We start from the raw sequence: 13,883 nt of genomic DNA, 5'->3' as shown, positions 1-13,883 counted from the left end.
GTATCCATGAGGATGTGGGTTCGATCCCTGGCCTCGCTCAGGGCTCACTGGGTCGGGGATCCAGGCATTGCCGTGAGCTGTGGTATAGGTTGCAGATGCAGTTCGGTAGGCCGGCAGCGGTAGCTCCGATTCAACCCCCAGCCTGGGAACCTCCATGTACTGCGGGTGTGGCCCTAAAAAGCAAAAAGGGAGGGAAGGAAGGAAGACGAAACTAGAAAAGGCAAAGAGGCAGCTTCTCCCCAGATCTTCCATAAGGAACACAGTGTTGCCAACCCATTTAAGACCTCTGACCTCCAAAACTGGATCAAGGGAAGGCGACAAATAGCACATTAGTCTTAAAGGCTTCCTTCCAGAAGTGGCCACATGACTTATCCTCACAGTCTGTTAACACTGTGACAAGTTGCACATGCCTAATTTAGAGGGAGAAGGAAGGCCCATCCTACCATTTGTCCAGAAGGATGAGAATAAGACTATTGGCAAAGAACACTAATTACTATCAAATTGTCCTCCTTAATAATCATTTTTGGGGAGTTCCCATCATGGCTCAGTGGTTAACCAATCTGACTAGCATCCATGAGGATGCAGGGTTTTTTTTGTTTTTGTTTTGTTTTTGTTTTTGTTTGTCTTTTTGCCTTTTTCCTGAGCCACTCCCTCGGCACATGGAGGTTCCCAGGCTAGGGGTCTAATCGGAGCTGTAGCCACCAGCCTACACCAGAGCCACAGCAACGCGGGATCCGAGCCGCATCTGCAACCTACACCACAGCTCCCTGCAACACCGGATCCTTAACCCACTGAGCAAGGCCAGGGATTGAACCTGCAACCTCATGGTTCCTAGTCGGATTTGTTAACCACTGCGCGATGATGGGAACTCCAGGATGCAGGTTTGATCCATCCCTGGCCTTGCTCAGTGGGTTAAGGATCTGGCATTGTCGTGAGCTGTGGTGTGGGTCACAGACACGGCTTGGATCTGGCATTCCTGTGGCTTTGGTGTAGGCCAGTGGCTACAGCTCCGATTCAACCCCTAGTTTGGGAATCTCCGTATGCTGTGGGTATGGCCCTAAAAAGCAAAAAAAAAAAATCATTTTCGGGAGTTCCCATTGTGGCTCAGTGGGTTAAGAATCCAGCTAGGGAGTTCCCATCGTGGCTTGGTGGTTAACGAATCCGACTGGGAACCATGAGGTCGAGGGTTCAATCCCTGGCCTCGATCAGTGGGTTAGGGATCTGGTATTGCTGTGAGCTGTGGTATAGACACAGCTCAGATCCTGAGTTGCTGTAGGCTGGCAGTTACAGCTCCGATTAGATCCCTAACCTGGGAACCTCCATATGCCGTGGGTGTGGCCCTAGAAAAGACCAAAAAAAAGAGAAAAAAAAAAAAAAAAAGAATCCAGCTAGTATCCCTGAGGATGTGAGTTCGATCCCTAGCCTCGCTCAGTGGGTCAAGGATCTGGCATTGTCATGAGCTGCAGTGTAGATGCAGCTCAGATCCTGAGTGGCTGTGGCTATTCTGTAGGCCGGCAGCTGTAGCTCTGATCCCGGCCCCTAGCCTGGGAACCTCCATGTGCCACAGGTACAGCCCTAAAAAGAGGGGAAAAATCATTTTATTGGATACCATTTTACTAGTTTATTATTGGCTAAAGATTCAGGATTGTGTGTCCCAGTCTGACTCTGGGACTTGTCGGTGTATTTAGGTCATGTATAATATAGCTGTTTTTTTATCTTTGCTAAATACAAATTTGCCAATTAAAGTAGGTGATACGCGATTGAAGGTGGCTTGTAAAGGGCATACCTTCTTGCGAAATTAGGGCCATTTGCTTGGTGTCACGCTGTTACTATGTACAACAATAATCCCCTTGCTAATAGATGTGAATTTATAAAGGTTAATTTATCCTTTGAAAGATTAATTTGAATACAGGATAATTTATGCAAAGCCTTATGATTTTCACTGGAGATTATAATACGACTTTTTCATGTGCTTCTTTTATGCCTTTGGTAAACAGATATTAAAGGGCTTTTATTAACTTGGTTGATTTCAAGACTCAGTGTTTGCCCAGATTCTAATTACTTCTCAAATAGTCCATACTCAGGAACATGATAAATGGCTGTAATACAGATTGCAAACATAGTACTACTGTGTTTTTAACCTCTTCAGAAAGCTTGTTCAATTTTATTTGTCAAAGTGAATAATTTTGGTAATCACTCAAAGTATTTTATCCTTTTCAGGCACTTTATATGTTCGTGAGAGTTCCAGCACCAACTGAGGGAGATAGGGTAGGGCAGGTGCAGTTGTCAGCATTTGACAAAGGGCAGAACTGGACAGCAAGCAAACGAGAGTGCCCCCTGCTTCTAGGTTTGACTAAAGTGGCTGTGACTGCACTTAAACAAACAAAAAATCCTCTGGCTTGGCTGGGGCTGTGTCCTTTGCACACAGTTGAAGCTTCTACCTCTCATTCTCTTTTTTGAGAACCATCTGTCCTTCCTTCCTTAAGTGTGATCTGAACAGATTCAGCTCAGGTTATAGAGGGGTTTGTGGAACCTAGCACATGGTTTATTATTTTGAATTAGAAAGGGATGGAGAAGTATCATACATAACCTGCACATTTTTCTTTTTTAAATTTTTTTTATTTTTAATCTTTTGGGTTTTTTTTTTTTTAATGATTTTTGTGTTTTCCATTATAGTTGGTTTACAGTGTTCTGTCAGTTTTCTACCGTACACAAAGTGACCCAGTCACACATACATATAGACATTCTTTTTCTCACATTCTCCTCCGTCATGCTCCATCATAGGTGACTAGATAGAGTTCCCAGGGCCACACATCGGGATCTCATTGCTTATCCATTCCAGAGGCAGGAGTCTGGATCTCTTAACCCCAAGTTCCCAATCCATCCCGCTCCATTTTCCCTTCTTTTCCCCCCGCTTCGTCTTAGCGTTCGAGGTTGTTGCTGTCTATCATAGGACAACCAACTGTCCCGATTTGCTCAGGACTGAGGGCTTTCCTCAGAGCTGAAATGGGAGCAGCCTGGCATAAACCAGGAAGTGGGTCACCCTCGTCTCGTTTATCCGTATGTGGAAGCACCGCATGACGGTGCTCTCAGCATCTCTTCCCCACTCTGTTTTCAGCGACAGCACATTGGTAGCTCAGAATCCACCATGGAAATCAGCAAACACTGCACATCAGGGTTTGACTTGTTTTGATGATTGTCTAGAGTTAATTTAATAGAGAAAATGGTAATGATGCACGTTAAACTTAAAAGTATGTTGTGTCTGTAGTTGTTATAGTGTGAATAGAACCAAAAGCTGAGGAAAGATTCTCCAGTATTCAAGAGCTGTTATCTGATTTAACAAAAACCCGATTCTAGAAATAACCACTGATGCATTTCTGTAGATCTTCACCATAGATTTGCCTGTTCTCGAACTTCATATAAATGAAATCATGTAACATATATGCTCTTTTGTCGGCTTCTTTTGTCAGCTACTTTTACTTAGCATGTTTTTTTTTTTAACCTTTTTTTTATTAAAGTATAGTTGATTTAGAATATTGTGCTCTCAGCATGTTTTAAAACTTTCTCTCTGTTGTGCGTATCAGTTTGATTCCTTTTATCACTGAGTAATAGTCCATTGTATTAACATACTGTGGTTTTTTACATCCATTTTCTTGGAGTTCCCATCCTGGCTCAGTGGAAACCAATCTGACTAGCATCCATAAGGACGCAGGTTCGATCCTTGCCTCTCTCAGTGGGTTAAGGCTCCGGCATCGCTCCGTGCTTTGGTGTAGGTCAGCAGCTCAGATCTGGCGTGGCTGTGGCATAGGCCAGCAGCTGTAGCTCCAATATGACTCCTAGCCTTGGAACCTGCATATGCCATGGGTGTGGCCCTAAATAAATAAATAAAATAAATCCATTTTCTTGTGTATAGATATCTGCTGTTTCTAGTTTGGGATAATATGAGTAGAGCCACTATGAACACCTCTTGTACAAGACTTTTGCTCACATGTTTTCATTTCTCTTGGATAAATACCTAGGAATTGCAAGCTCATGTAATAGATTATAGTTTAACTTTTAAGAAATCAGCGGCTCTCAATCATTGGGCTCTTAATCATCAGGCTACACTTAGTTCATAGATTTATTGTAAGGAATAAATTAAATAATGCATGCAAAGAGCCTAGCGTGGGTTTAGCACGGGTAAGGACCTGACTCATTAGCTGTAGTTACTATATTTATTCTCTCTAGCCAATGATGTCCAGAGCTCTCATTCGTGAGCACTAGGCTGTGTATCCTTCTGCCTGCCTTCTGTTTTTGTTTTTGTTTTGGCCTCGGTGTGCATTGGCCTGATGTGGGATCTCAGTTCCCAGACCAGGGAACTGCAGTGTTGAAAGTACTGAATCCTAACCACTAGACCGCCAGGGAACTCCCTCCATCTGCCTGCTGATGTAACATCAGAACTTGGCTGTCCCACAGGCAGCATTAACTCAGCCTGTAGTAAACTGTTCTCTTGTCCCCAGTCTCCATCCCCAGACGTGTTCTGCCCTCACGTACCTTGTCAGGGTGAAGCCTCTCCGTTACCCAGGTCTCTCCCCCAGGCCTGTTGATTCTGCTGCCTTAACAGCTCTTCATGTGGCCATTTCTCTCCACTCCTCATTGTTGCCACCCCAGTTCTGACCTTCAGCGTCTGTCTCCAGACTGCCAGAGCAGCCTGTAACGAGGGCCTGTACCTTGAGGATGGCTTCCCCCAATTCATTGCCTGCACTGCAGCTAGAGGGGTCTGTCCGTAGCGCAGACCTGACCTGTGTCAGGTCAGCTGGAACCCGTGAGACTTCCCAGGATAACGTCCCAAGCCCCCATACCCCTTTCAAGGCCTTCATGCTCTGGTTTTATCTCCTCCCTCCTTTCAGAAGCTTGGCCCCCGCCCCCTAGATTTCTTCTCTTACCTGATCTTTTGCTTCAAGGTTTTTGTCTGTGCTGCTTACTCTACACAGAGCAATAGCCTGCCCTCCAACCTCATCCTGCCCCACCCCTTCTCCTCACAAACACCCATCAGGACTCAGCCAAAAGGTTGCTAAGTTCTAGAAAGCATTCTCTGCCGTCACACACCTTTTCCCTGGTGTGGCTCTCCTGGCACCGTGTTGCCTGATACCCACCTCGCCCTACCCTAAACCGAGTTCTCAGAGGATAGGGACCATTTCCTACTCATCATAGCATCCCTAGCAACAAAAACACAATAGGTACTCAGGAAACGGCTGGGAAGTTGAATTTTTTTCTCTCTTTTTTTTTTTTTATTTTTAGGGCCACAGCTGCGGCATATGGGGGTTCCCAGGCTAGGGGTCAAATCGGAGATGCAGCTGCCAGTCTACACCACAGCCACAGCAATGCCGGATCCTTAACCCACTGAGTGAGGCCAGAACTCGAACCCACATCCTCATGGATACTAGTTGGGTTCTTTACCGCTGAGCCAGGACGGGAACTCTGGGAAATTGAATGTTATACTGGCGGTCGTAGAGAGTTTACTGAGTTTGCTGCTGGACCTGTCCGGGTTGTGACCAGGGAGCGAAACCAGCAGCCTTCGGAATGGCTGGTTCTTACCCATGTGTCTTCTCCTCACAGCCTGATGAAAATTCCCTGGACTTTTCGTCCTGTATGCTGCGGCCTGGGATTAAAAATGCTCAGGAGCTGGCTTGCGGGGTGTGCCTTTTAAACGTGGACTCCAGGAGCCGGGTAAGTCACCCACCTTCCCCCGAAGGCAAAGCTCCTCCCTAACGGCCTGGGAGACACGTCCGCCCCAGCCCACTTCTCAGCAAGGCTGTGACCAGAGCCGGGGAGCTGATCCAGCCCTGAGCTCTGACCTCGGAAGCAGATGCGTTCTTTCAGGGGCGGGGGGGGGGGTGGGGAGGGCAGTGGGGGGCTGTTGATGGAAGGGAGGCAGTTCTTCCCTTTGCAGGGAGCGGGCTTGTTTGCGCGGTGCCCGAGGCACCAGGTGCTCAGTGGGTGGTGGAGAGGAAAGGTTAAACCTGTAAGGACTTGTTTGGAGGCCCGAGGCCCCATTTGCAGAGTTTTGTTGACCTTATGGTTTCAACGTTATTTCAGAAAGAAGAGAAGCCTGCAGAGGAACATCCTAAAAAAGTATGAACCAGTTACACATTATCTTAGCGTCTTCATCTTAATTTTGAGTGTGGAAGGCGAATTCAGTGATTCCACTGCCATCCTGAGCCGTTCCAACCATGAAGCCTTTGCGCAGTCATTTTTGTTCCCATAGTGTTTGATTCAGTCAACTAACAACGTGTCTTGTTTGCATGCTTGTGTCTCGTAACTGGCTTTGGTGTCACAGTTATTGTTCTCTGTGATGAACACAGGCTAACAGAAGGAGCAACTCGGGGAAGGCAGAGTTGGGGTGCCGTCACACGGAATGAGATCCGAGAGCATCAGGACTTGGCTGTTAGCAAACAAAAGCAAACTGTTCAAGTTGTAGAGTTTCGTTTATTTGTTTGCTTGTAGCGCCTCAGAAAACATGCCAGGAAGTGGCCGGGGTTAGGCCTGGCTGGCTGTACCTTGACTATAGGCCTTACTCGTCTGGGAGTAGTTCTTATGTGTTTATTATCTGTATTTATTTATTTATTTACAAATCCTATACCTATATTGGGACTTTTTAGTTATGTCGGTGATCAGCTCCCAGTGGCCTTTGACCCTAAGAGTTTTTCTTCTTTGTTTCATTCATGAAAGGACTATAATCAACCTCGGACACTTAAGGGATCACATGTTACAAGTTAAACGCCAGCCTTGGGGAAGGGCTTCCTTCTTCACAAAGAGAGAGAAAAATGATCCGCAGCCCTGGCTATGTTAGTTCCCCCCCGTCATGACCCCTACCAACCCCCCATAGCCTCTGTTTGCCTTTTCTATGAAAGATTTGGCCTCCTTTTGCTGAAACTAGGTTTAACAGTAAAGATTTTCTCATACCTTTAATTAGCGGCAGAAAACCTTCCTGCCTGCGGTCCCGTGGCCACCTGCTCGGCTTTTGTGTGCGCGCCAGCTTGGCCTCGGCCTCTGCGACCTGCAGAGCCATCCATGCTGGCTGCCGGGCAGCGCCCGGACTTGCCCCACATGTCTGTTTGTTTCCGGCAGGCTTTCAACTCAGAAACGGACAGCTTCAAGCTGGCATATGGAGGACACCAGTATCACGCCAGCTGTGCCAACTTCTGGATCAACTGCGTTGAACCAAAACCTCCTGGCCTCATCCTGCCTGATTTGCTCTGAAAGCTCCTCTGTGAAGTACCAGCCGGTTGTTTTGTGTTTTTTCCGTCACGCCCCTTGGGGTGACAGGGACCAATAGAATTCAAGTACTGCGGAGTCCCCCCCCATCCGTCTACCTGAAGAAAACCTCCCAGTGTGGGGGGACATGCTTGGAAGTTCCTAGTTTTCCCACAGACGACCTTTGTCCCCAAGCTCCCAAAGCCAGTCTTTGGGGTTTGAGGTAAAATTGCCCTGCTCACTGCATGTGGCCCTGGAAGTTTGCTGACTTATCTCTAGTTCTCTTCAGATGTTTAAAAAGATGGACCATGATTTTCTCTAAGGAAGCATTTGCTGCTGTGGTATGGAAACTGAAGAATTGACCTTGAAAGAAGAATAAGTTATTGCTGTAGGACTGGAATTGGCAAGAATGTTTTGAGCCAGTTTTTGTGTGTTATCTAGAACACTCACTGTCCTGTGAAGTCGAATGCATTTGTCCACGTTTAGTTTGTTAATAATGCAAATGAATAAAAAGGGAGAAATCGGGATTAAACTGAAATTCTTTTTATAGAAAAAATTCTGCTTCTCTCCATTGGACAAGCAGGTAAGTAAAGGCAGACATACCAACCTGTCGCCCCTGAACCACTTCTCCACTTTTCTAAGACTGTCCAACTTTTGAGATGACCTTCTCAAAACATGCTGCGAACTGTGCAGTGGAGAAGAATGTTCGTCTCGAGGGAGGCCCAGATCTTGGTGAATCAGGATGAGGATCGTTGCCCTCGGGAGCCTTCGCTGAAAGCCTTGTTCTACCTCACACTGGGACAGGGAACATGCTGGGGTTTTTTTCAGGCAAGATTCGCAGAGGCAGCTGAATGGAATCTCTTTGCAGAGGCCTCTGTCCAGATTTCCAGAAATGACTGTGCAGGGACCGTGACCTGAAAATTCACTGAGGGTTAGAAGGGGGAGCTCCTGGCCTAGCGAGAAAAGTGAGGCGTGTGTCTGTGGTGGAGGCACATGACTTAGAAGCAGGGGAAGAAAATTGTTCAAAAGCGGCACTGAATTTTAGGAGGAAGAGGTTCATGCCTAAGCTGGTATTGAGAATCTTGCCACTTCAACTGAATGCATAAAATCGGGGGAGGGGGGGGAAGCCACTGTTGTTCCTGAGAAGAACACACCAATCTAGGACACTTATTTCTCTCAGTTGTTAATTATGCGCTTTATGAAGAGATTGTGAATCTTAAGGGTTTCACTTTTATGGCTTAAGCTCTCTGACCTTGACGTGGTTTTTATTTGGAAACTGAAAAGGTTGGTTTTGTCTCTAGAATTGCTGCTTTACCTAATTAATGAGGTCATTTTCCCTCCTCAGGACAAAACTTGAGGAGATGCTGTTTTGTCCCCCCTTCCTTCCGCCTTTTACTTCCAGCCTCTCCCAGGAAGTAGAGAACCTTTTCGTCCACACTCCTCGGGCCGGACGAGGCCTCTGCCCCGCCGTGCTGGTGCTGTGAGCTGGGATGCACGGACGGGCAAATGCTCATGAGGTAAATGGGCCATCTCATTGGAGAGCAGCTCCAGCTGCCAGTGACGGATTCAGCATCTCCAACTTGTTACCTTCAGAGCCTCTACCTGCCGCCCGTGGGGCCGGGGCCAGGGCCAGGGAGTGTAAGTGACAGTACAAGCGGGCCGGGGTCTAGCAGGCTTTGTCTGAGGCCTCTGGGCCCCTCTTGAGCCTGCGCAAGCACCTAGGGTTTTGACATGGCACCAGAATTCAAGCAGCCTTCTGTTCGGTCTTACACCTTCCACGACAGACCACGATAACAGAATCTACCTTTGCCACAAGAATGCCTCCTACTTGGACAGAATTTACATCGCAGAGACATTTTTTAAGAGATGCGGTATGGACTATTATTCTGTCACAGTGGTTCATATTGGTGACATTTTTAAAAGCATGCTCGCCTGTTAACTAGATTTGTTTCCATTTCTAGATATACTCCAGAATGGCTCAGATAAAATTCCTAATTATTGCTGACCTTATCAGGTATGATAGGTTTAATCACTCCATGGGAGGTGCAAGGGGGAAAGACAGCAGCCATCGACAGAAAGCCCTTATCATGAAGAGTATTCACTACTTTTAGTATCTGTTTAGTAGTGGAAATGTTTTATAACGTCCACCAATTAAGATCTGGGGAGTGTGGAATACTGTCGTGTTGATTATATTGATGCAGCTTTATTAAAATGACTCAACACTGCATTCAGCTTCACCTTAGCTCTTGTTAGCCAAGAGCCCCGTGTCCTTGGAAACAGTAACCTTGGTTACTTCCATACTGTGCATTGTGCAAGCTGCTTCACTCCACTGCTTGAGTGGCAATTAATAAGCACTGTTTTGGTGTTGGATCTTGCCTTTAAAATGTTTGTGGCTTACGGTGTAATTTTTGTCTGGACATGCTTGAGGTAGAAGTAGCACAGGGTATATTAGGATATTATCTATGTTTTATTCTGACTGTGGCTACTGGTTAGCACTCCATATAGGTTGTGTATTTTAAATTATCTGAGTATATTTTGTGTGCATATACATAGCTTTTATTTACAGAGGCCTTCTACTTGCCTCTTGTGTAATGACTAGTGTGTTTTTAAGCTTTGAAAAGTTTTTAGGACCTTTGTGTTAAAGAAATCTGAAATACTGGTTCTGCACTGCATATCACTACAAAAATTCCCAGCACCTTCCAGGTCACACACCTTCCTTTGTAACTGTTAGCTAATAAACTCTGACATTTGGAGTAGAAAGGTGCTAGGCTTCCCAAGTGCTAAGAATGCTCTAAGGTACATCCTAGTAGTGGTGTTTGCAGGATTTCTACAACAAATTTTTCTTAATTGCTAAGAATATGTCAACAGGTGTTTTGTTACTATATACAGTGATCTTTGGATGCTTATCCAAAGACTACCAGGCTTAAGAGTTTGCCTTCAGGAGTTCCCATCATGGTGGCTCAGTGGTTAACGAATCCGACTAAGAACCATGAGGTTACAGGTTCAATCCTCGGCCTTGCTCAGTGGATTAAGGATCCGGCATTGCTGTGAGCTGTGGTGTAGGTGGCAGACGTGGCTTGGATCCCGCATTGCTGTGGCTCTGGCGTAGGCCGGTAGCAGCAGCTCCTACTGGACCCCTAGCCTGGGAACCTCCATATGCCCAGGGAGTGGACCTACAAAAGGCAAAAAGACAAAAAAAAAAAAAAAGCTTGCCTTCATACTATAGAAGCCATAGATAGCCTCCATAGCCAGAGGTTTTTCTATTTATTTATTCAGCCACATCCACAGCAGACCACAGTTCCTGGGACTGGATCCACGCCACAGCAGCAACCTGAGCTGCTGCAGTGATGATGCTATATCCTTAACCCACTGTACCACAGGAGAGCTCCTTCTGATTGATTTTTGATCATGTGCTAATGAGGCATATATGGGTTGCTCTGATTTCCCACAGAAATTATTTCATTTTAATTTTTCTATTTAGAAAAAAATGGTACATGTTTATAAAAGTGGGCAAATTGTATAAAATAAAAGGAAGAAGTTAGAGGGAAACCATCACCACAGACCAGGTAAAATTCAATAGTATAATTTATATAAATTATGCAGCCACTGGCATTATATGTAGAGCTTCTTGCCAAAGTAGACCCAAAATCTAGGAAATTTCGCCACAGGGTAAGCAAGCTACAACCTACCTGGCAAATGAAGTAATATAAGGCCGTGCTGGGACAAGTGACTCCCCCATAAAAGGGGCAACGTGGTAACTCCCAGTGGTTTCCCAGGAGCTGGAAGAGAGAAGAGCTAATAGGAACTTCTACCACGTTCCTGATGTGCTGTCAATTTATGAGGAGCAGTGACATTTCCAAGTTTGAACAAAGAAAACCATTGTTCTCTGCTCATCATTTTGTATCGAGTTTTGGTTTAGGGCATGTTTGTATATGCCAGTAAGCACACCTTTTGTTAAAAACCAGTTTCTTTGATGGCAGCCTCAGTGCTTTGCTACACTCCACTAACCAAGAGACAGCTGGAAACTGTACCTTTTCTTAGAGTGTACTTATGTTGTTTTCTTCTGTTCTGACTTTGTAAATGATACTAATATCTGCCCATCTGCAAGGCTATGAAAGGTTGACATTCACTGGGGTGTGTAGCTTAAGCTATGTTCATAATTATCACAGGAGCCAAATTTCAGTAGTTACTGGAGAGTATCTTCCATCCACAACACACACACACACACACCCTGAAGTATTTTTTTGACTCACCCAAGGCATGCGGAAATTCCGGAGCCAGGAGTCAAAGCTATGTCACAGCAACAATCCAAGCCACTGCAGTGACAAAACTGGATGCTTAACCCACTGTGCCACAAGGGAACTCTACCTTGAAATTCTTATTAGTAAAAATTCCAATATGATAAGCAGGTATATTTATTAAAAATAATGCTAATAGATAGTCCTGGGACACATTGATTCCAAGAGGGTGTTTGCAGCAGATTTCATTATAATTACTTAACAGCTAACTAATAAAGGCTTGGTTTTTAACTTACAGAGTCACTAAATAGAAATTCAGAAGGAAAGAGGAGGGCTGATCTGGTAGAGACTGACGCCGGTGTCAATCCTCCCTAAGCATTTGTTTGGTCGGCAGCCTGGGGCAAAGCTTGTATCGAAAGGGTTAATCAGGACCCAAAGTGATTTTTGCACTGAGCTCCTCCCATGATGCCAGAAGGCATGGGATTGAGAATAGAGCAGAACCAAACAGTTTATTAAACTGTTCAAATTGTTAAAAATGATTAAAAGCCAGTTAAAGATTTTCATAAACACTATTCCAAAATGTTAGTTAGTTTTAAAAATGTTACTAGCAATGTACGCGTTCCCCTACGTTCCTCCCCTCCTCCCCTTTCTTAGAATAAACGTGAGTACCCAGTGTAAAAAACACTTCAGGGCGAGCCGAGAGTCAACCATTTGGAAAGAAAGGTGAAGAGGGGAGTGGACGGTGTGTAGCAGATGCTGGTACTGCCCGAGGGGCTGCTGATGCAGGCGTGGCTTTGGTGGCTTAAATCCCCCAGTAAGGCATCAGGTGTCGGGATTCCTTCTCATAAACGTCTGGAACTATGCCGTAAGGCGTCTGTACCATTTTAACTGTCGACTTCCCATAGAGCTGGCGCTCGTAGTCTATCAGCTGCCTCCAGAAGCCCACGTTGGGCCTGATGACAGGCCTCCGGGCTTTCACCCAGTTGTACGCCTCCAGCAGGCACACGCTGTGGAACTTCATCAGGTAGGCAATGCAGAGGGTGGCCGAGCGGCTCACCCCTGCGGCACAGTGCACCAAGGTGGCCCCGTGTTTCCTGCTCACACTGTGGATTTTGTCGGCCACGGTGTCGAAGTACAGTCCGATGGGGGCATGAGGCATGTCTGCCAGAGGCACTTTAACATATTCAAATTGGGGCCAGTTGAAATTGGGAATCTCAATGGTAGCATTGACAATGCAGGTGATGCCGCGGGCCTGGAGGAGGTGCCGGTTGGAGGCTACACTGCCTCTGCCCAGGAAGAGGGAGGAGGTGATTTGAGCAATGCCTCCTATGTCTCCCTCAGAAATCATCCGAGGGGCCATGAGAGTCCGCGGTAGCGTGCTGTGACCTCGGGAGCTCATGAAGACGCCAGCAATCACACTTGCATCATTGGAAGCAAGACCAGAGTGTTTTTGTTTTCCTCCACCCAGGAATCGGAAATTACAGTCTCCTTCCTGCAAAATACAGGTATCAGTCAGTACTCTACATGCCACTGATTCATCACAGCCTTTGGTAGTGTCTGTGGAATGGAAAGGTGAGAAGGCTTAGAAATAAATGTTTATTTCTATGTAAGAATGTGTTCTTTCAAGACTGTAGACAAATCATTTTCATTGATTAGCAAGAAAAGTAGGGAGTTCCCGTCATGGCTCAGGGGAAACCAATCTGACTAGTATCCATGCCTGGCCTCACTCAGTGGGCTAAGGATCTACTGTTTTGTTTTGTTTTTTGTTTTGTTTTGTCTTTTTGCCATTTCTTGGGCAGCTCCTGCGGCATATGGAGGTTCCCAGGCTAGGGGTCGAATTGGAGCTGCAGCTGCCGGCCTACATCACAGCCCATGGCAAGGCCGGATCCTTAACCCACTGAGCAAGGCCAGGGATCAAACCCGCAACCTCATGGTTCCTAGTCAGGTTCATTAACCACTGTGCCACGACGGAACCTCCAAGGATCCACTGTTGACATGAGCTGTGGTGTAGGTCACAAACGAGGCTAGGTTCTGGTGTGGCTGTGGTGTAGGCTAGCAGCTACAGCTCCAATTCGGCCTGGGAATCCCATATTTGGGAGGCGCAGCCATAAAAAGACCAACAAAACAAAACAAAAAAAACAGGAAAATGTACAGAGTCAGTGTAAAACTCAGCGCTTTGGTGATTATTTTTTTTAAAAGCACTAAGTGAAATAATCATCCTATTTTAGGAAAAGTTAAGACAGAAACCAGCCCAAACTGATCCCTGAACAACAAGGCAGTGGTGTTCCTTGGTAATTACGGAAAAGTCAGAACTTCTGATCCCTCCTCGAGCCAATTTCTTTCATATACTTCTTGCCTGCTTCCACAGCTGTGATGGCCCTATCTCCCTAAATCTAGTTCTAGACAGAG

General features: G+C 46.0%; 2 protein-coding genes across 49 annotated transcripts in view; one reads left to right on the top strand and one right to left on the bottom strand.

Annotated features, from left to right (window-relative positions):
• SYNRG (synergin gamma) overlaps positions 1-7,763 on the top strand; it is a 91,281-nt gene extending 83,518 nt beyond the window's left edge. For 24 of the 48 annotated variants that reach the window (XM_021067367.2, XM_084985110.1, XM_084985109.1 and 21 more), the window contains 3 exons: positions 5,599-5,709; positions 6,079-6,114; positions 7,111-7,763. In XM_021067367.2, coding sequence (XP_020923026.1) covers positions 5,599-5,709; positions 6,079-6,114; positions 7,111-7,242 — 279 coding nt within the window. In that variant the 3' untranslated portion in view covers positions 7,243-7,763. The remainder of the gene's footprint in view (positions 1-5,598; positions 5,710-6,078; positions 6,115-7,110) is intronic. The other 24 variants (XM_021067372.2, XM_021067370.2, XM_021067364.2 and 21 more) reach the window with 1 other exon arrangement.
• Positions 7,764-11,635: 3,872 nt separating this feature from the next.
• Positions 11,636-13,883, bottom strand: part of DUSP14 (dual specificity phosphatase 14) — a 33,551-nt gene continuing 31,303 nt past the window's right edge. The window contains exon 3 of the mRNA XM_003483054.5: positions 11,636-12,966. Coding sequence (XP_003483102.2) covers positions 12,277-12,873 — 597 coding nt within the window. The 5' untranslated portion in view covers positions 12,874-12,966 and the 3' untranslated portion in view covers positions 11,636-12,276. The remainder of the gene's footprint in view (positions 12,967-13,883) is intronic.

This window comes from Sus scrofa, chromosome 12 (assembly GCF_054392235.1).
Source record: "Sus scrofa isolate SSC_HxYL_T2T_F1_AM1 chromosome 12, Sscrofa_HxYL_maternal_Yorkshire_Landrace_v2.0, whole genome shotgun sequence".
Taxonomy (NCBI): domain Eukaryota; kingdom Metazoa; phylum Chordata; class Mammalia; order Artiodactyla; family Suidae; genus Sus; species Sus scrofa.
The sequence above is the reverse complement of the archived record's forward strand: the minus strand, read 5'-3'. Positions and strand labels throughout refer to the sequence as shown.